Consider the following 22663-nt stretch of genomic DNA (forward strand, 5'->3'; position numbering starts at 1 on the left):
ACTTTTGAAATCTTCTTTGTTCTGTCTGTAGGGCCGTACTGTGGTAATGTGATGCCTGTCCCCAAAGAAATCATTCTAGATAGCAATGAGGCAACTATTCACTTTGAGAGTGGATCCCACGTGTCAGGACGAGGTTTTCTGTTGTCCTATGCCAGCAGTGATCATCCTGGTAAGGTGATATCCAAAAATAGTATATGATTAGTTGCATAGCTCCCCCCATTTAATTATCGTCTCTACACACGTAGAGCTTTAGCCTAAATGTTTCTTCCTAAATATTTCCAGATTAGCATGAGCCATGGTATTTTTAATAGCATGCTTGCAAGAAACAGTTGTAACATTAACCAGATAGAATTGCTGCTGAAATCCTACCTTGACCATTTGCAATACAGAGCCAGTGGAGAGGAAAATAGCACCTTCTCCTTGAAGCTCTGCTGTGTTTTGAGCTCCAGCATCCATCACACTGTGATAGGATGGAGGGGGTAGGAGGGATTAAAGTTTTCATTCCCACATTTAATGTTCTGGAGGTCTGTTCAACTTTGAAGAAGCTGTAAAGCATAAGGAGAGTAGAAGAGGGAGTTGAAAAGAATGAAAGAAAACCATTGCTGTTGCTTCCAGTCTAATAAAATTGTTTAAGTATTATACATAGAGGTCTTTAAATGTAATTTCATGTTCTGGCAAATATTTGTCTGTACTTTTACATCCTACAATGGGAATTGACATTTGTAAACTTTTCACAGATCTAATCACCTGTTTGGAACGAGCAAACCACTACACAAAGGCTGAATTCAGGTAAAGACTGATTTCAGCTTTGCATTCTGTCTTGCTTTACAGTATCTGTCAACTGATTCAGTTGTTAGAAAATGTTAAGCAGTCTTGGTTTTCTGGAAGAGTGAAGTTTTTTGAGCCCCAGTGCTGTAATGGTCTAACGCCTGGTTGTGAGAAGCAGTGATGCAGAATGGAAGACTGTGGCCCAGAAAAATGATGGAATGAAGTTGCAGAGCTCTCAGCAGTTCTCATTAAGTGCTTACATATACATGGTATATGTAAAAAGACTTTCCACTTTGAAATTCAAAGTAGCCTCAAATTCCAGTGCTTCCTCTGGGAGCAGATCATGTCCCAGCTGATACAAGATTATCTGAGGACAAGCTATAATTTCTCAGTTCCTTGAACTTTGTGATAGGTTTGAAATGGTAATAAATTGTGCTCTTCTGGATGTGCATATGGGTTTCTTATCTTACTCTGAAAACTTCTGTGGTAGCATTTCTAGAACAAGAGAATTAAACAAAAATAAATGCCCTTGTTAAACTGCTTTTTTGGTTCTTTGTGTGCTACTTTGTTCAGTCCACCTATGAACTCAAGGGCCCATTTATTTAGCTCCTAGATGATGCTCACTAACAGAGCATCAGCCAGAAATTACTGCTAAAATATTTATTGGTTTGAGAGCACTATTTTTGTATGAGTTTGTTTGTGTGTATTGCCACTACGGTTCATGCCTTAAACGAGCCTTTCTTCTCTCACTACAGCAGATACTGTCCTGCTGGCTGCAGAGACATAGCAGGTGACATTTCTGGGAATGTTGGAGAAGGATACAGAGATGTAAGTACACTGGATAATGGGGGGAAATTTATAAGGAGGAAAGAAACAAGAATAGAACCTCTTGGTTTCAACTTTTGCTGTTTGACTTTTCTTAGTATTTCTTCTGAGCTGTTTTGCTATACCTTTTATTATCAGTATATAAGTAAATTATCAGTATATAAGCACACAGAGACACTTTTCAAACAAACAAATCAATTGTGTGGGAACAAAGTCCACTGATTGTCAAATATACCTACTGACTTGTGGTTTCTGTCTTTCCAGAAAAAGCCTGCCTAGTGTTTGTCCTTCTTGAGGCAGTGCTCATCCATGTACGAAATATTTCTATGATTTTAGCTTTTACTTGTTTGGTGTCCACATTTGAAAAAGATACATTTCATTAACACATGGGTTTTCTTTAAGATTATGCCTGCACTATCCTAGAATATGCTCTGAGACAAATATTGCACACTGCCTAACCACATCCCACTGGTAACTACCAACCTCTTGGATTGTTTTAGCTTCTTGTTCCTTAAAGTGAAGAAGTTGAAGTGGTTGCATTTCTCCACAGTTCATATCACTTAGAACTCTGCCCTCTCTGTTCCCCACTTCTGTCATATGTGTGAGATCATTACCTCTCTCACAGAGGAGTAAACCTAATCATACCACTGAAGAAAAATCCCACCCTATCACAGTCACTGAGTTTCCAAAAAGTCATTGCTCACGTTTAACCTGTTTATCCAGTTATTCAAGCATGCTGGCTCCAGCCTGGAAAGTGGCAAAGCCGAAGAAACAAAGAAAAGCCACATTACATTCTCATTAGCTAGAATTTTTCTGCCCTTGGTTCCAATGATTAGGGCAGAAAAGCAGCACATGGCATGACCTCATGCAGATTTTATCTGCGCTGAGGAATTTGCAAAAGAAATTTTCCCTCCACCATTAAGGAGGATTTTCTGATGGGAGGAACCTGCAGGGCTCTTCTGGAGATGTGATGCCTTTGTGCCTCCACTTTCTCCACCCCTCCCTGGAGGGAGCACCCCAGCTTGTCCAGGAGCACAGCCCAAATTGGGCCAGTGTGAACCCGACCAACCCCTGCCTGCAGCCCTTAGGAAAGTCTCCTTTGTACCTTTCTCTGTCCCTTTCCTGCTTTGCCCTGGCCCTGTTATTGCCACCTAGCTGGCACGTGAGTGTATTTTTCAGCACTATCCCACCGGAGATACCGGGAAATGGGCTGCACTTAAAACCCAGCAGCAGCTACTCAGCACATAGCCAAATCCTCTAATGTACACCATAACTCAAATCCTAAGGTGCAGTAATAGATATGTCTGCCTTCAGGCAAGAACACCAAGGAATTACTGATTTATCTTCCCAAGGAAGTGTTGCCTTGCCTTTGACTTTTTTTTCCCTGAGGAATGACAATCTTACAGCACCTTCTCAGAAGCAGATTATTTGTTTTCTCATTTGAAAAGAAAAATTACTTGCTCTTTCTCCCTCCCCTGCCTCTTTTTCCTCTTGAGCTTTTGCTGGATTTTATGAGCTGTAGCACCTGTATACCGGTGGCTTAGAAGGAAAGGCATTAGCAGTTTGTCAGATTGATTTCCTGAGCCTTGGCTCCTGCCTTTCAGACATCTCTGCTGTGCAAATCTGCGATCCACGCCGGCGTGGTGGCGGACGAGCTGGGCGGCCAGATCAGCGTCACCCAGCACAAGGGCATCAGCCGCTACGAGGGCGTCATTGCCAACGGTGTCCCCTCACTCGAGTGAGTACCACGGGTGGGGCTGGCACTGGGGCGCTGCCCACCGTCCGCACAAGCAGGTGGGGACACCGTTTTGGGGAGAAAAAATATGTTAGGTGGGTTTCTAGGGCTTCATTAAATTGATGTCGGCAACAGAGATAGGAAGAGGTTCCAGGTTTTCAGTGCCTCTATACTGTGTAGGGTGGTACTTTCTTTTTTATTTCTTTTTTTTTTTTGTTGTTGTTTCCTTCTGTTCCTTCCAAAACATATTTGCAAATTACTCTGTTAACAGATACATGAGAGTACGATGTTCTGCAACAAACAACTTTAATCGATGTGCTAATAAATCATAAGAAATTCATGTTGAAGTTTAAAAAAAGCTAGGAAAATGTGTAAATAAAAAGTGCCATTGAGCCATAGGGGATTTAATGAACAACTTCTTAAACATTGTGCTTTTGACATGTTCAGAGTTTTTCTCTTTTAGAATATTTAGAGCAAGGGTGTTATATTTACTGCTTATCTTCTGACTTTTAATTGTACTGCTGTTGAAGTAGAAATAATTCCTCTAATCTCTGTCCAGCACAGTAAGGCCTTCCAGCAACTGCTTCTGTTATTCTTGTTGGTTTATAGTTTTTAATTTTCAAATGTTATCTGGATTTTACATGAGGCCTTTTTTTTTCTTTTTTTTACGAAGGGAAATTTCCATCCCATAGCCTATGAGAGCTAAGGCAATATGTATTTATTATACTATTTTCCTGTTTTCTCCATGATTTTTCACACCCTCCTGACAATTTTACAATCATGGTTTAATTCATAAAGAAAAAAGGCATTCATGTGCTCTGTTGCTGTGCTTAAACTTCAGCACAGACTGAAATGCTTTATATACAATGGCACTGGAGTATACAAAGCTGGGTAGTATGCAAATCATAGCCAAAAGCTGCACAGCCTAAATATTTTCTATTTTTCTTGAAAGTTAGTTGCCAAAAAAAATTCATATAAACTTGTCCAAAGCAAAGTAGGACTGAGAACTCAGGTCAGGCACCAAGCCCCTTCATAAAATAAGTAATACAGATTCTTTCCATCACACATGCAAGCTGAGTGAAACCCTAAATTAAATATTTTGTACCTTATCTAAAGATGTTACAGAACTGTTCGCATACATTTGTATACTTGTGAGCCTTGATAATCCCTGTGGAGTAACTTGGACAGTAGCACATAAAATTAAATAGTGAAAGGGAGTTGTGATTCCCATTTGTATATTTTTCCCCTAGCATAAGAGCCAGTGGGCAGAGAATGAGGTGTATAAGACTGCAAGTGTGCTGGGGGGCTTAGCCCATTTAATGTGAGAGAGGACCCTAAGGAGGAGCAGAGCCCCTGTGGCTCTCCTGCCTGTAGGGGCAGACAGAGGCACTCCTCGAGCATCTCCAAGGGACAGAATTGCCCTGAGGAGACAACTGTGGCTTTCTACAGGTTACACAGGAAGCCACAGGCTCACACTGGGCTGTATGCCTACAAACTTGATGGCACAGAGTTTGAAAAAAATGGGAGCATCAGCACAGCACTTCCTAGGATGTGTCTGCCACACCTGGCAGCTGGGACAGTTTCTAGAACAGATGAACTGTTGGTGTGAGCCCAGGAGAGGGAAATTGGAACACGTAGGGAAATGCTTTTGTTGCAAAACACGAGAAAGTGCTCCTAGAAACAGTAGGCCTATTTACTAAGAAAATATACCAATGCATTTTGTGCTTTAAAAAATCTTTTATAAGAGGTATCTACAAAGCTGTATGGCTTCCCTGTTCTGCGGTAGCTACATGCTGAAAGAAAATTCTGCAGAGGAGCCAGCCCTTGCAAGAAAAAATTGGTGTTTGAGCAGCAGTGCCATAAGAGCTTCTTAGATGCCCTGAAATAAGAGCTTGCTCAAGCTTTTAAAATCTCATTTATAGTGGATTTCAGTATTAAAGGTTTAAATTATTTAGCGACTTTAGTTGAAATTGACCTCATCAAAAGCTGCTGCTGGAGTGCATCGAGCTGTTAAGTATCTGTGCTGTTAACATGGAGTTATGTCTCGCTCACCCTCCACCCTGCAGGAGCTGACCTTGGCCTCCCCACTCCACTTCTCAGTGTGTTTGTTACACTTCAGCATCTGGGAGATTTTCACTTCCCATGATCCATGTGTAGACTTGCACCCCCAGATGATGTAATGAAGACTGAATTTATTGGGTGGATTTATTGGGCAGTTCTGATACCCCAGTGCAAATACACAGGGTGTTGTAACGTGGCCTGGTCTGTGACTTTACATCTGCACTCGTGGAATCATTTGCTTTTTAAAATGCAAGAGACGGAGTGCTTGTCAACAGTGAAAGATGAGATTCTGGGTTAACCTGAACTGCTTAGAAAAAGCTTGCTTGGGATCAGTTCTGGCAAAAAAAAAAAAAAAAAAAAAAGAAAAAGAAAAAGAGGCAGGATCCTGAAGGTTTTCAGGCAAATGAGGAACATGGGGTGATACCCTCCCTTAAAGGACAAAGTGGAGCCTGTGTGACAAATTCCAGCAGTGACATTAGGAAACTGATGAATTACCACTTACTGAATTGGCTTGTTCTCTTTAGTGAATTACAGTAAAAATTTATCAGCTTGATTTCATAGCTTTGTAGACCATAGAAATGCTAACCTCCTCTATATGCTAAATTTGCAGCCCACTATTTGAATGGGTTCTGCTTGACTTTTTTGCATTTTAAGTATTAAGATTGCTGTTTTTGGTGGTTTTACTGATTACATAGGTATTTATTTTCTTCTTTTCTCTTTTGCTTTGCATTCACTAAAATATCAATAACTGTTTTGGGTGTGATGTCAAACTGGTATGAAGTGAGCAGAATGCATCTGATTGCCCCTGAGGATTGCCTGTGGGGAAGATGTGGGAGGGAGGGCTTGTGTTTCCCCTTCTAGCCACTCAGCCGCCTACATGCCCAAATAAATCAGCTCCCACCCAGAGCTCTGAAGGGCTTCGTTTGCCTGTAGTCATTAGTTTTCCCTCAGTGACAAAAAAAGGCTGTGTTTTCATGGACCTTGACATGGGACTACTTTCCTGTTTTTCATTTGCAGTGCTCTCAAAACATATAGCCCTGCACACCACGGTAAGGCCACAGACAGTACCTTGGGGGAAATTTTCCTGGCTGAAAAACAAAGAAAGGGCAGCCTGAAAGGGAATTGTCTGCATGTTTAGTCCAGAAGTTGTTTTACTGCTTAGTCATGCTGGCCAAGGCTTTTCAAAAGGGGCCAGTGATGCGTGCAGCTAATAGAAGTGACAGCAGAGGGGGCAGATTTTCAAGAAACCCAAACTAATTTCATGTTAAAACCCTGGCTTGGCTTTTTATTAGGCAGCCAGTTGGAGTCATTGCTTCTGGAATGAAACCTCAGGGGCAGCTCCCTGAGAGGCCAAGGAAAACTCAGCTTTCCCTTAGAGTGGTGATTTTATCTTGTCCTGCATTGTGCGGGGCTGTATGGAGTAGCCCAAGAAATGGCTTTTCCCCTGAAGCAAAACAGTCCATGTCAGAAGGAGGAAGAGAAAGGGAGCCATAGATGTGGTTAATGGAGCATAAAGAGCCATTCCTGATGGAAGAGGTTGGCCATGGTTAAAACAAAGCTTAGTTTTCATCACTTTTTCATCCTATGGCAACACCTGTAGCACAAGTAGGAATGGCCAGAGCTGGTGTGGTTTAGTCTCCATCAAGAGTAACAGGGTGATGCAACAGGAGTAACATCAAAGCTTTAAAGAATGCTCAAAACCATTAAAAAATTATCTGAATTCAATCACAGTAAGAGTGCTCTTAAAAGAGTCAGTATCCAGCCACCAGAGAAAGTCGTTGTCTGGCCAGAGATATTTTGCTGCATTAACAGAGATTTTGAAGCTCTGTCTCAGTGCTCCTGTGACCACCTCATGAAAGGCTGAATTACCTTTTTCTTTTCTTACAGTGGTTCTCTGTCAGATAAGCGGTTTACATTTACTTCAAATGGTAAGAATGATCGCTTTGTTTTTAGCTATTTAAATATTTTCTGTAAAAGTTTCAAAAAATAATCAGGAGAATGTCAGGCTGTGTCTAGGAAGGATATTTTAGGACAGCAGTTTTTTTTTTTTTTTAAATTGGCAAGTGAATAAAAAAATTGAAGAGATGTGAAGTGAGCTAGAAAAAAAAACACAGAATATGTGCGGTCACACGCACATAGATGAGAAACAGAAATAGTATTCTGCTGTTACATTTCTGGTGCCAGCATATGAAAAATGACAATCAGATAATCCCATTTTTATGTACTTTAGGCTGCAGAAAATGAAAGTAGTTTTTCTTCAGACATTTGTAATTTCCATCTTCATCATACAAGCAGAGAAAGAAAACATAAGAGAAATGAAAATATATTTATATTGCACTGATACAGAAGGAGTTTTTGTTTATGGCTTTTCAAGATGCAAAACCCTCTTAATCTGTCAAGCCGTTCATTTGCATAAAACACAGCAAAGAGGGGGGAAAAGTTCACACCCATTCATTTGAATTATATTTCACTCATTTGAGATAAAATCATTTACTATTCTACTGAAAACTGTAGAGCATGTATAGGCCTTTGAATCTGCCAAGGAATTATTTTTAACTTCATTGAACCATATTCCACTGGCCTGTTTTCTCTGAAAAACCTTGATGTGCAGAGACTTTGGTGGAGTTTGTAGTACTTACCCACAGATATTATCTTCATGATATCACATCTTGGCAGCAGTATCAAGGAGCTTCTCTAATGAGTAACTTTCCTAGCCCTAATTGCAGGTGGGGATCATGAAATATTGACAGTAAAGCATTCCTCTCAGTACAGTGCCTTCATCTGTGAAATGTTTTGTACAGCAGAATTAGTTAATGCCAATCTTGAAACATAAATATTATGTTTCAGAAGGCAAAATTTAAAAATAAAAAATGTCTTCACAGGAATGAGACAAAAGTGCAGAAATTAAAAAACTAAATGGCAAAAATAGCAGATGTAGTCAGAAGGTGTCATGTATGTAGGAGTTAGACTGGTAAAGGATTGGTACTGCAGCACTCTGGTACTGGATCATACACTACAAATTGACTGGTAAACACCACGGCTAATGGAGAGCATCAGGCTAGCACTAGATTCAGCAACGTCTGACTCTGCTGTTGTGGGTGGTCTTCAAATGTTGCTAGCCTAATATAAAAATATCCTGTGAAAATGCAAAATAACTCCTTCTGCCTGTCTGTGTGGGGACTCCTAGGCTGCAACAAATCTCTTAGTCTGGAAGAGGGATTCCTCTCCAAGAGCCAGGTTACTGCATCTTCCTACTGGGAGGAGATCAACGAGTTTGGGCAGCTGCTTCTGTGGTCTCCAGACAAGGCTTGGCTACATGTCCCAGGATGGTCTTGGGCCTCTAATCACAGCAGCAACCGTGAATGGCTGGAGATAGACTTGGGAGAGAAGAAGAGAATAACAGGTAGGTTGCTCTCTGGTTATTAGAAATGGGTGCTTCAGCTGGAGAAGAATCTGAATGCAGCTGAAAAGCTGACAGTGCACTAATGCAACATTTCTTTTGTTAAATGTAATGAAATGTTCTGCACTCAGGAATATTATTTTCCTATTTAAAACATCATGGATATTTACAAGACAGGTCTTCCTATGGGGATATAGGATTTAATTCAACTGCCATGCGTATCTGATCTCTAAACATGCTGACAGAACAAAATACTTACACGGGGAGCAGTAGAGTCTGGGTGGATGATCAGGAATCAATAAGAAACATGAAAGTCACAGCCTTTGAAACAAGGCCTAGGTGAAAGAAATTCCTCTTTCCATCTCCTGGTTTAGTTGTAAAAATGTAAATTACAGTTGCTGCTAAAGATGTAATAATGGCTGATAACAGACATAACACCAAAAAGCAATTTCCATTTTGGAGTCACAGAATCACAGAATGAGTAAAATTGGAAGGCACCACAGTGGGTCATATGGTCCAACCTCAAGCAGGGTCATCCTAGAGCACACAGCATGGGATTGTGTCCAGGTAGTTCTTGGGTATCTCCAGTGGGGGAGACTCTACAGCCTCTCTAGGCAACCTGTTCCAGTACTTGGACACCTGCAGAATAAAGAAGTTCTTCCTCATGTTCAGGTGGAACTTCCTGTGCATCCATTTCTGCCCATTGCCTCTTGTCCTGCTGCTTGGCACCACTGAGCAGAGCCTGGCTCCATCCTCTTGACATCCCCCTTTTAGGTACTGATGAACATTGATGAGGTTCCCTCAGTCATCTCTCCTCAAGGCTGAACAGACCCAGCTCCCTCAGCCTTTTATGCTCTGCTAAAAATGACCATTGCTCTAAGTTCACAATTTAAAACAGATTTCCATTCTTCACCCAACTTTTAAACTCAATTTCAACACAGTTTGAAAAATAAAGTAACATCTTGAAGACCAAGTTTTCCGAATTGTTTTGGCTTCTGTGTTTGCATTTGAAAATGCTCCCTTAAAACAGGCACATAGCAAATGAAAATGTTTCTTGCATTTTCTTAAAAGGGATTAAGACTACTGGTTCTGGATCCATGAATTTCAACTTTTACGTGAAGACATTTACAATGAACTATAAAAATAACAACTCAAAATGGAGAACTTACAAAGGGATTCTGAGCAATGAAGAAAAGGTAAGGGAAAGTGGGAAGGGTAGGAAAACACAAAATAATGCGTATGCTGTCTTGACATTGAAGGGCAGGCTTTCAGTGTCAAGAAAGATTAGGAGTTTCAAACCTGTCTAGACTTGGGCTGTCCTCACCAGTGTAATTTATGGCTACAGAGTAGATAGTGAGCTTGTCGAAACAAGGAAGTTATCCAGGGATTGGTGAAGCTGTGGGACACACACAGGGAGGTATGTGTATGTCTGCACCTTTCTTTCAAGAAAGCTGTGTAATTGGAGCTGTACAGCAGCTGTTGGGGCAAGTCCTTAGCTCAGCTCAGTGTTTGCCCGTGCCAGGGATGCTGTAGGTATGGCACCAGCAAAGCTGAAGGTCAACTCCAAATACATCAGGATGGTCAATCCACCTCCCTCTGCCAAGTGAAACAACGCCTCGGGTGAAGGGCAAAGCCACTGGTGGAGTTTGTCTGAAAACATTTTCCCCTGAAAAACACACATTTCCTTTCAAACAAAAGAAACCACAAAAGCCTTCCTCCTTGTCCCCACAGTGGTCAAAGTCAGACGTCCACTCATCATTCCTGAGGGATCTCATCTTGCCTCAGGAGAAGGCTCTGCCTGGTCCTCAGGCCTGATGGCAGTTTTTGAAAATTTGGCAGAGCTGAAGAAAGATTTCCTGCTAGCTCTGATTTTCTTAGCTTGCATGGCAAGGAATTTCACTGCCCAACATTAATGGGTTTAATATTTTTTCAAATAATAAGATGAGGGGATGCTGTCCCAAAGAGTGACAAATCAGCCTAGTATTGGGTAAACTGCTAAGGCTAACTATTTAAAATTTGCAGGCTTGCAGTTTCCCACAGTGATTTGTTATATACAAATATCCTTTGAAAGTATTATATACGATCTTAGTTTATGTCAACTAAGGTGCATGACAGAACCTGTCCTATCAGAACCCCATGTAGCCTGGCATTTTATCTAAGATATGTGGAACTCACTTCTCTATCTCATCAAGCTTTTAAGATTTCCCAGATCATGCTGAAGCATCTCCAAGAGTTAATATTGCAAGGACAACAGTTGTGCACAAGGGGCTGAGCTGATTCTGGGAAATTCTATGTAAGTGCAGTAACAACTGTGTAGTTAATAGTCATTCTTCAAGCTTGACATAGAAAACTGACCATTTTACTAAAATGTCTAGAAATTATTCACCTCAGTTTTTTCCTTTTTATTTTTCTATACCCTATTTGCAAGAAAGGGTGCTACCGTGCTCTTAAACAAAAATTAGAGTGTTATACCAGCATACTTTAACTGGAAATTACACAGTTTTGAAACAGTGATATTATTTCTCCTTCAAGATAAGAGGAAAATGTGATCATCTGGCACAACTAAAATGATTATCTCTTTCCAGAACTCTCAAATCCTAAGATCTTGCCGCTGAATCCCAGGTTATCAGTGTGTCAGTCTTAGGATGAAAGTCTTTGAAGTTGGATGTCAGGAGCACTTTGAAGAAAGAGACTTTTAGAATGGGGCAAATAACGTGTGCTCCTTTCATTGCAGGTATTCCAAGGCAACTCCAACTCTGCTGACATAGTGCGCAATAACTTCATCCCTCCAATAGTGGCCCGGTACGTGCGGATTATCCCTCAGACTTGGAACCAAAGAATAGCACTAAAGCTGGAGTTGATGGGCTGTCGAATAATGCCAGGTATGGGGTAAGCTGTGCACGGTGCCACTAAAGCCCACTGTGCTGCCCCAGTGCCACTGATGCCACTTCTCTCTTGCAGCTAACAGCTCGTTTACACATTCAATGTGGCAGAAACCCAGCCAGAGCACAGAAACATCCCTTGGAAAAGAAGACAGGACTGTTACAGAGCCCATCCCCTCTGAAGAAACTAACCTGGGTAACACTACCTAGTGCTGCATTTTCTCTAGGATGCACCATGTCTTTAGCTCAGCCTGAGTGAACTTTAAATTTTCTCACAAATCAGAACTTTTATTTTCCTTTCAGACTTTATTTATGACAGAGAGAAAAGGGAGGAGCAATAGGAGTGTTTTTGTCTTAAGGCACAGAAAGAGATTGAAAGCCTTAATTTTCCTTGATGTGTTAAATTTTGGGCTTTGGTTTCTCTGTCATACTGGATGATTTGCCATGCTTGGTGGGTGGCTCAAGGGAATACAGTGAGCACTCAGCAGCAATTTTTGGGAGAGTTCTTCCTCACTATTATCCTGTATTTTAGAATTTTTTAGTATGTGAAGTAGTCGTCTCACAAAAGTGTTATCTTCTCTCCACACAACCATGACTCCTTCCAGAGCAAGTTCCCAGCTGAAAGCAGCATACACTAGTGCCTGATTGTGTAATTAAACAGTCTTCCATAATGCCTGTGTTCATGGGGGCTCAGACAACCTTAATTTGTGTAATTCTCCCTGAATTTGCAGTCTTCATTCTTTAATGTTGTAGACCTAACTTCTTAAAAAGCAAACAAACAAAATTTGGTGCTTATGCTGTTTGGTGGGCTCATAGCCAGGTAGGAATTGCCAGCCCCACTGTATCAAATGCTACTACCCATTAGGTAGCTGATAGTTGTAGAAATGCCTCTGTGAAAAAATTGGTTGTAAGAAGCAATCAGTGAAAGAAAAAAATCCTGAATCTACTTGCCTAGAGCAGTTCATCTGTGCAGTGGTATGAGTAAACCATGTCCAGGTTCAATGAAAATGAAATCTACAGAGATTTCATCTGCTAAATTGAAAATACCCTGTCGACACTTCTACTGCCTCATTTTCACAGCTGGCAAGTATCTGTGGAAACAGGGAACAGCACACTCCTGACACAAGAGCCACCCCACTGCTAATTTTCAAATCCCCACTCTAAAGCATGTTGTGTTTAGAATTTAACTGTGGCTGAACAGGTTTTTTCCTAGTTTCCCTCATGGAAATCTTTGAACTATTTTGACTGAAATGTTTCAGCCAGTTCAGCATGAGCAAGATACTTGGCGTGTAAAATTGCAGTCTCCTTTGGTAGATTTATAAGCAACTGCAAACAGTGTGTATGAGTGGCTTTTTAAAGTCATCTGGTGTGTATTAAGAAAGAACTGTTCTTTGTAAGGATGCATATAGATGCCAAGTGTAATCTTTGAGACAGTCTATTCAACTGTTTTGTTTCAACATTGTTCCACACAGGTGCATGCCATCCAACCATGGCTGAGGGGTGGTCTTTTAGTTTTACAGTTGTGTATTTTCATGCTCTCTTCAAGAAGCATTCCTGCAACATTATCTACCTTTTGCTGTAGTAAAAATTACCAACTTTATAGTAACTTACCTTTTAAATTTTGTCCCTTTTTTTTTTCTCATGCAGGTTTAAAGCTTACAGCTATAATTGTCCCCATCCTCATCGTGCTGTTTCTGTTCGTGTTCTCTGGAATTTGTATCTGCACAGCCCTACGAAGGTAAGATACTGGGTTTTGTCAGAGGAGGTATTTGTGGGTATTAAGTGTAAATGGGTTAGCTGCACTACCTAATTAGTGGCTTTTCTTCATTTTCTTCTGCCTTCACTCAGAGTCAGGATTAACAACATGGAGGAGATGAATTTCTCATGTTCAGAAATGGTTTTTTTATTGAATCTTATCTAGTACAGAGAGTTCTGCAACGCTTCTAGCTACCAGCTAAAAGCGAGTGAAATGGAGAGTGAATCTAGCTAGTTACAAGGTCTTTTAAAGCTAAACAGTCCAATAAAGAGCTAACACCTATATTATTTATACTTTTGACCCAATAACCAAACCTCCATGACCTGCAGTGCAGCACCAACTATCCAACCAAAAACTACTACCTGAAATCATGAAGAAGGAGGAAGAAGAAGTCAGCAAGAGACAATGCCCAAGAACCTCCATCTTGTCCCATACTCATTACCATATTCTAAAAACCCCAAATTCTAAACCCTTCACCATGTGAAATCACACACTTCTGTTTTAACTACATACCCATGACTCTTAACTCCATCACTCAAATTTGGAAGTCTTCTCCAAGGCCTCTAGTCAAAAGCAGTGTTATCCTGGGGGTGAGTGTCAGAAAGCACAGAAAGCTCAAAACTTCTGGGTTCCAACACCTAGTTAGAATGTCCAACTCTGTGCCCTCTTTCCTCTGAGCCTCCTTACTAGGGAGCTGGGAATTGATCCTGTTTGTCAGTCTTTCTTTTAAGTAGAACTCACCTGTCCCTGTAAATTTTATTTCTTACTGTATGCCTCCCCTAGTCAAAGAAAAATAAAGGTAAAGCAGGTCAGAACTATGCATAAATAGCTGTTCTCTTCACCCTACACATACCCACAAGCATTGAGGTGTAAAGCAGTCAAAGACAGGATACTTTCTACACCAAAGCCAAATATTTATTCAGTGAAGGGAAGATTTGAGCCATCTATCTGGATAATTTTCTTTTATTTCCCTCCTGTTGTGTTTCTGTTTCCCAGTCCCTTAAGTTAGAGCACTTAATCTAGCAGGCTGAAAGCAGAGCTTGGCTCTGTGGAGTCACACACATACATTGGTGTAAGCAGCTAAAACAAAGTGATTTCAGCTCACAAGACTGAGAACTGGAAGAAGCACTGCTAACTGTGCTTCCTGCAAGATGCCCATTCCTAAGAACCTGCACTTGCATGTTGAGCCAGGAAATGCTTCTGTCAGCAGATGGGGATTTGGGAGTGTAAATAATGCTCTGGTGATGCTGTTTCATCACCAGTGATGCTCAGCTCTGCCCTGGATTCCCAGTAAATCTGTAAAATATCCAAAGAATTCAGAAGAGCAGACCCAAACATAGCCCAGAGAGGCACACAGACACATCAAACTGATGTGTGCCAGCTCCAGAAATTTGAACACCAGCACTCACAGCTTGCACATAGATGGACAAAAAGAAAATGTCCAAGTGCTGTTTTGCATGCCTGATGTTCCAGTAAACAGCAACTTTCAGGAACTCGAAGTGAAGCCTTATCCTCAGCCCCTAAGTAAAAAGGCTCTGCTGGAGCTAAGGCATGAAGCTGAAATGTTGTAAGTACTGATGTTTATAAATCCTTTCCTCTCCTTGTAGGCGAGAAGCCAAAGGACTTTCCTATGGATTATCCAGTACTCAGAAATCAGGTTAGTGGAGAATCATGCACTTTGTCCTGTCCTGTCCGCTGGGCCAGCAGGAAGGAGTTTGTGCAACTAAGCATTTAATGCTTGTGAAATAGCATCCACGTTTTCTCATTCAAATTCACCTCTTCATACAAGGGAAACAGCAAATGATAGTCCCACTTGTGTCATCTTAGCATAGTGCCCTGAGAAACAATATAATTTGGTTTCTATGACAGAAAGGCAATTAACAAAAGATCTATTATACAGAGTGCATAAATTAGCATGTAAGAGTGCTCCCAGGTGCCCTCCTTCTCCTTCCCACTTCCAAAATACCTATTTTGCAGAAAATTGCTGCTTTGCTTTTCTTTTCCCTACAGCAGAGGGGATTGCTTTTCTCTAAGAGAGCAAGGGATAATCATTTTTTATGGCTTTAATATTTTTTTCTCACTGCCCTCCCTGGTTGAAACTGTATTTATAAAACCTAACAACAGTGAACTGTACTGAATGAGGGATTGGCTTGAGCACACTGCTTTAGGAGATGACTGCGAAATCTCGATGAAGTATTTTCTTTGTCTTGCTCAATAACATTTTCTAGAGTGGGGTTCCCATCAGCTTGGCAGTTGGGGTGTTTTTCCTGGCCAACCAATTCTGTAGAGGAATATCCTTCTGAAACTCCTCTTTCCATAAAAAACCCAAACCACTAAGCACTTCATATGTCTCTTGACAAGTCTCTTGCAATAGCTCAGCTCCAAAATTTCATCCCTCAGCAGGTGCTGACGTCAGTGAAAGGAATGCTGCTACCCACTGCAGCTTGTCCTCATTAGAAAATTAATTTGTACTTAACATCATATTTGCTAATATGATTTTTCAAGGTCACGTCATAATCCTTTCTCACTTGTTAATGAGGGCAAATCCCAAGAAACTGGAGATAGCCTCTTACCCAGTCAGTTCATTTGTTGTATGTCTGCTTCATAAAACAAGTTCCTAAGTCCTTGTGAACCAGGCTTGGGGCTTAGAATGCTGTGAGTCAAACTCACCTCTCCACAGACCTCCTGGCACAGGTTCCAGCAAGTCCCTAACACTGTGCATTTCTTTCTTTCTGTCTTACAAGGATGTTTTGAGAACAAGTCAATTCATGAGTACAGGTGCTCAGATACCAGTGAAATGGAAGCCACATTAATCTACTGAGAAAAGGAGAAATTTTAAGCATTTTTGCCATATATTCAATGCCAAAACATAACTGACTTAAAGTTGGTATTTTATGTATATACTTTGTTAAGGCATCTCTGTAGTCACCTACAGAGCTTGAGCCCTTCTTGCCAAAAAATCTTATATAAACTTGGAAATCCCAGTTGATGATTCATTTCTTCCATCACCCTCCATATTTAGGGGGCTTTTTTTAAACAAACAGCCCATTTTAGTCATGGTTTTTTAACTATTTTAATATATTGACAGCAATGAGTATACCAAAAATAAAACTCTCTGGTAAGTCTTATGATTCTAAGCATTTAACTTGCTGATAAGCCTTCGTTTTTTTCTTTTTCATAGGTTGTTGGAAACAAATCAAGCAGCCCTTTACCAGACATCAGTCAACTGAATTTACCATCAGTTATAACAACGAGAAGGAGACACCACAAAAGCTGGATCTGGTCACCAGTGACATGGCAGGTAACAGCTGCTCCCCCTCAGATGCATCCCTTTTGCTCTGTGTGCAGAGCCAGTACCAGGGAGAGGGGTGGTCCAACAATGTTACAAGCTTCAGCTTTTATGCAAACTGAGGACCAGGAATAGATTTATTCATGTTCATCCCAAATGTATAGTGAAGAAGCTTAATATATTAGAGAAAGAAAGACACACCTTTTTGGAATTTTGTTTTCTTGGAGTTGTTGGAAAAATTTTCTGACTCTGAAATAGCAACAGCTGAAGGTAATGATGGAAGGGACTCAGGCATGGATGAAATGCAAGAATGTGCCTAGGATAGGATTGGTTCCCTTTGCTGACTAATTTTTGTGTTTCTATTTATCTTAAGTGGCTCTGGAAATGAAACAAAATATGATGCCATGTCCCTTGCTGCTGATCAAATAGAAAAATTTGAATATTTGATCAAATAGATAAAGTTGGTTTATGGTGGGATTTCATGCCTAGCTGGAAGTTGTGCTGAAATCCCTGTGCAGCCTTCTTGAACTGTCTGGGAGATAAGGCCTCCTGAAGAGGAAGGAGGCAGGTAGATGAGAGAGAAGAGGAAAGCTAACCACAGCACTTCTCTCCTGTGCTACTTTGGCTCCAGGTCACTGTTTGGATAGAGAAAATAACAATGAAAGAGCATCAGTACTATTTGCATCCCATAAGGATGATTTTTTAATTCATCCTCTTAGCACATCTTATCCCCACCTAGTTTATTCTGTCTGGTAAGACTAGTGAGACCAGCCATTTCATGGGATCAGTGGTATCAGAACTCTTGAAGAAAGATTAGTTTGCTGTTTCCAGCTTCCATATCTTAGAAATTCCTTAGAATTTCTTCTTTGTGTTTGGCAGAGAAATACATTTAAAAAACAAATGGATGGTTACTGTAATTCCATATGGTGCTGTTCGCAATATCTTTCAAAGACAGTTTCAATCCTTTATAGAAACTTTTAATATAAATACGCAGAGACCTATAAAGCAGTTTTAAGGAAAGAGAATGAATACAGGTTGTTCACAAAGTATGGTTGGCTATTTGGTTCCCTGGCCATGTCTGGGAAGTCTTTTCTCTTTCCACCATCCCCTTGTGCTGTGTTTGTGGGAAGTCTGAACTCTCAGCCTGGCTCAGGCATATTCCCAGCGTTAGCATTTCACCTGCAGACTCCTTAGGAGCAAAAACCATGAAATAAGAACATGAATGCAACCTAGAAATGTTCCAATTTATAATTTAATTGCAGGGATCACACGATTTGCATATAGGTTATCATGCTACATGGAATTCCCTCACTTCAGACTCCCAGCTGCCTGCTGGTTCCTAAAGGCAGCCAGGAGGAAGTCGAGATGCTTCATCCCGGGCGAGAGAGATTTCTGGGGAAGGCAGCAGCAGTGCTGGGGAGAGCTGCACTACTTACTTAGTGAAATATCATAACACCTTCACCCTACATGCCGAAGTTTGGGACACAGCCAGAAACTGCCAGAAAGATTCACAGGACATATGGGATCGAATTCGACGCTCGTGTCAGATGAACCGTGATGCCAGAACAGAAACTGAGCTAACTTCTTCACGCCTGCATGAAAACACGATACTTTAGCAGTGTCATTTACTAGAGCTGTTCAGGCCACCGTATGTATCTGTAAGAGATTGTCACCAGCACCAAAGCGAGAAAGTCAGAGCGTTCACTTTTCTCATAATAGTGTGACTGGTTTTTTCAGAAAACCTTCTTGTTCAGATCTCCTTACACGGCAGCCTGGCACCTACCTTAACTAGAGGTGCAAACACACACTTTTTGAGGTCCTGCTTCTCCCATCTCACTCCTTGCTCCTGCTCAGGCCATTTGCCTTAGGCCAGCTCTATCCCTGCCATCCCCCTTGACCGGGTGGCTGCCCACTGCCTCCAGCAGCACCATTCCCTCTTCTTCCCCCAAGCTCATTCCCCCTGGCAAGCCTGCAGCCCTGCTGAGCTGGCTTAGCACATTTCACACTTCCATTGACTCTCTTGGCTGTCGTTTTGCCTAACTTCATCCTTCTTGTCAGTCAGCTACTGTGAGATGCCTTTTAAATCAAGCTGGCTCGTTAAGAATCCTCTGGGCATTTTAATTATTCCAAAACTGGAACACTCATTTTGGAGAACTCACTTGTGGATCTTCATGCAATGTCCTTTGTCCAGTTCGTTCCTAATATTTTGTTGACCTCGGTCATTTTTGGGGCTTTCAAGTATTCTCCAGAAATGTTAATTTATTTGGGAGGGTAGGTAGGGAAAGGGAGGGAGGGAGCAGAAAAAGAGGTGGCAGATTGAAGCTTCTCTGTGGAAGAGCCGCCATGTTCTGCAACTCTTGCTCGCTGAAGGTTACAGGATCAGTGTTGGGTAAAGGTTTCTTCACATTCCCAATAACCACACATTTGATACAATAACAGAACAGTTTTTCAACATAAAATACCTATCTATGCATAAGTATTATATACATAAGATAACCAATCTATGGCTTATTGAACATTTCATGCTTCCTTTTAGATTATCAGCAGCCTCTCATGATTGGAACTGGGACGGTAACACGTAAAGGATCTACTTTTCGCCCCATGGACACCAAAGAGGACGGAAGAAGGGGCAGCTCTGAGTTTGAAAATCACTATCACTGCCCTCACAGAGCTAACAGGCACGAATATGCTCTGCCCCTGACCAGCCAAGAGCCCGAGTATGCCACCCCCATCATAGAGCGGCACATAGCAAGAGAAAATAATTTCCCCTCTGAGAACGGCTACAACGTTCCTGTCGCCTCATCTCAGATACATTCCCTTACTGCTGGCAGCTTCTCCAGTTCATGTAAAACCAACACCAGGAACGGAGACTATCAGACACCCCAGAGTGTCATAAACTACGACAAACCCAAAGTTAATGGTGTTCTGACCTCCGTGAGCTACAGCACAGACTACCAGAAACCCCAGCAAACTGCTCTGGGGGGCGAGGGTTACTCCACGCCCAGGGACTGCCTAAAGCCCATAAGCCAGACAGCAATGACAGCTCTCTTGTGATCTGCCGAGCAGGAGTGGCACGGTGCGCAGGAACGTCGCTGCACAGCTTTCTGAAGTGAAAACAGAGTTTGGAGGGACTCTGCTGTGGGAGGCAGAAGGCAAACAAGCCCTGTGTACATAATATTGCTGTCTTGCTGGGTTCTGACATCTGAAGAAAGCATATGCTGTTTATCACTGTTTATAGCAAGAGAGATGTTATCAGTGAAGACTGTACATCTTATTTTCTGTAACTGATCTCAGTGCTCCATTTGCAATGTGTGCAATTTGTACATAGCTTTTATTTAAGGAGAATTTCTTAGGTTTCCTTTTCACCTGGGGTTTTGAAAGGATTGCAGGAATGTCTATTTAAGAAAAACAGTCCTCTTTTTCTGTCTTTATCTTACCTGCTGCCGTACTGGCAGCTGTAAATGGTGTACTTATGGTTGTGTTGATTCATCTCCTTTCCAATGATAACTGAAGACAGAGCTGTAGTTTTAACTGGGAGGATAGAAGTTAAATTACTTTCTGCATAATGTACATGAGAGAAGGCAGCTGAGTATTTAAATACTGTGCTCAAACACAACTTCCCAGCTGCTTTTTTAGCAGCAATTCTCACATGCTTGAATATGATCTATCATGCAAGCTGAGCCCATCTAACTCGAAATTCATGTTAGAAAACAGGTAGAAAGGCTGAAACTGGTTTGGGGTTCAAGCCATGGTTATCACTCCACAACAGGAAAAAAAAAAACAACAAAACCCCAAACCAAAACAAAAAAAAGCCCACAAAAAAAACCCCAAACCAAATAACATATCCAAAACCAGTTAATCTGGGGAAGTTATTTTAATTTTTTTATATAGGAAATGCGTGCAACGAAAATGTGAATTTACAGCTGAGAATTCAATGCTGTTCAAGCCCTAGCTGATTCTTTTGCTGCTAAACTATAAGGAAATTTGTTCCTTGGCACAAAGCAGCAAACTTCCTGAACTTCTCATTTCTCCACTAAGTATTTTTCTGTCTTAGAAATTTAGTGTAACATTTCTGTTAGAAGTATTTCAACTAACTAAAACACAGTGTGTGTATGGGTTACTGTTGCAGTTAAATTTGCAAGACAACAGATGAGCACTATTGTTTTCCAGCAGTTTTTATTTTTCAGCTAATATCTCCCTCAGTTCCGTTTTCAGACAAACTTGAAAAAGCTTGGGATTGCGTGCAATGTATCGCACAGTAGCTGGCTCCTCGTTCAGCAGGGGCAGCTTTGGAGCAGAACAGCTTCTGGCCATGACTGGGACCGTCCACTGCCCTTCTACCTCCAGTGCTTGGGGCATTTATTTGAGGTCAAAAGCTTGCCCTAAAATGTCAAGAAGCTATATACTTCTGTGAAGAAAGAATGGTGCTATACTCAAAGCACAAGGTTGGGAAACGAGACCAGTAAAACCTGAGCTCTGGGAAAGTCACCCTTTGAAGGCCCTCCCTTTATTTCCTTGTATATAAACGGGATGATTTGCAAAGGATGCAATGAAGATTGGTCAGAGTGCTTTCAGCTTTCTGGGTGGAAAGTGCTGTCAGAAGACAGACTGGTTGCAGTGGTACTGCTCACAAATACTGCTGACTCCAGCCAGACCCGAACTTAAGGCGAGCTCTGAGTGGGTTCTTTGCATACCCTTGTTTTGTAGCCTCAGGTAGTGCCATTCCCCCGCGCTGCCGCACCGTGCTTGTGATTCCCGTGCAAAGAAGAAAGAGTCAAGGTAACCTCGTAGCCTTCCTGTGTTTTCTGTCAATACAGTTTCTGTGAAATGTCTAAAACACCTCAGGTCCTGAAGTGAAACAGCAGCAGCCTGTTTGTTAGACCGAGCAGGGCGGTGTTGTTTACCTTCTGTTGTTTACATGTCTGTGTAAATAAAGAGCACTGGTATTTGTAAATCAGCCACAGAGGCCTGCCACTTCACTTGGTGACTCGATCATCGCTGCACGCCCACTCCTGCCACATACCCTGCAGGGTGAGAAGGAAGTGTTCCTCACGCCCTGCAAAAGTGCCAGCTGCGCTGCTGCAATTCATGGCCCCAGTGTGACAGGCTAAAAAAAGATTCTCTCAGTGCCCCATTTAGCCCACATTTTCTGTCCATAAGCTCTAGAGAAGAACCCACAAACAGCCTCCTGCGCCAAACGCCGCTGCTGGATGCATATGATTGGGGCAAGGATGAGGATGCCCTCCTGATGAGCTTGAAACCAATCCTCTGCCCACACAACTAATTAGCCTGACTTGTCACTTGACAAACAAGTCAGTAATCAGGCCTACTCCCCACATAATGAGGCAGCTAACTAATACAGCAATGCAAGAGGACCAGGCAGCAGATGACACTACTTGTATTATAATGAACTTTTTGCATATTTCTGCCACATTCTTGGCAGCATCTGCCCATTTCTGCTGTCATTCAAACTCATCTTAACACAGTTAATTTAGCCTAATGGAAAGTTTGGTCTGAATTTGTACCTCGCCTTCATCCCCACCCCCCTCAAAAGAAACCCAGCAAACCTGCAAATGTGGTTTAAAATAGTTCCTTGAACATCTTCAGCCTCCCTTCACAGCAGCTTAGTGCTGACAGGGACAGAAGCAGCACATCTCCGGGTCACTGCCATGGTGCTTCACAGTTCACTTCTGAGTGACTGCTGAGCATGGTTAACACTAAAAGCCTCGAGCCTCTCCACCTTGGCCTAGGAAGTTTTTAGCAACCCTAGCAACAGATACACAAGGAACTTCCTACCCTACATCTCTGTACCCTAATGGTGGAAGAGACACAAAATCCTGGTTTAGGAATGAAAGAGGATTGCCTGAACCTTACCAGTGCCAATGACTATCCTCATGTCCATCCTCTGAATGGCTTTTTACGTCCTGATACATCATACTCTAGCTTG

At 41.7% G+C, this 22663-nt stretch overlaps 1 protein-coding gene across 1 annotated transcript in view; it reads left to right on the forward strand.

Moving 5' to 3' along the window:
* The window catches only part of DCBLD1 (discoidin, CUB and LCCL domain containing 1), a 47555-nt gene extending 25920 nt beyond the window's left edge, over window positions 1–21635 (forward strand). Inside the window, 13 exon segments of the mRNA XM_062489969.1 lie at window positions 32–169; window positions 738–789; window positions 1524–1596; window positions 3198–3331; window positions 7277–7317; window positions 8577–8792; window positions 9861–9985; window positions 11524–11671; window positions 11751–11867; window positions 13319–13409; window positions 15035–15084; window positions 16609–16728; window positions 19253–21635. Coding sequence (XP_062345953.1) covers window positions 32–169; window positions 738–789; window positions 1524–1596; window positions 3198–3331; window positions 7277–7317; window positions 8577–8792; window positions 9861–9985; window positions 11524–11671; window positions 11751–11867; window positions 13319–13409; window positions 15035–15084; window positions 16609–16728; window positions 19253–19770 — 1823 coding nt within the window. The 3' untranslated portion in view covers window positions 19771–21635.
* Window positions 21636–22663: the final 1028 nt, after the last annotated feature.

This window comes from Cinclus cinclus, chromosome 3 (assembly GCF_963662255.1).
Source record: "Cinclus cinclus chromosome 3, bCinCin1.1, whole genome shotgun sequence".
Lineage (NCBI taxonomy): Eukaryota > Metazoa > Chordata > Aves > Passeriformes > Cinclidae > Cinclus > Cinclus cinclus.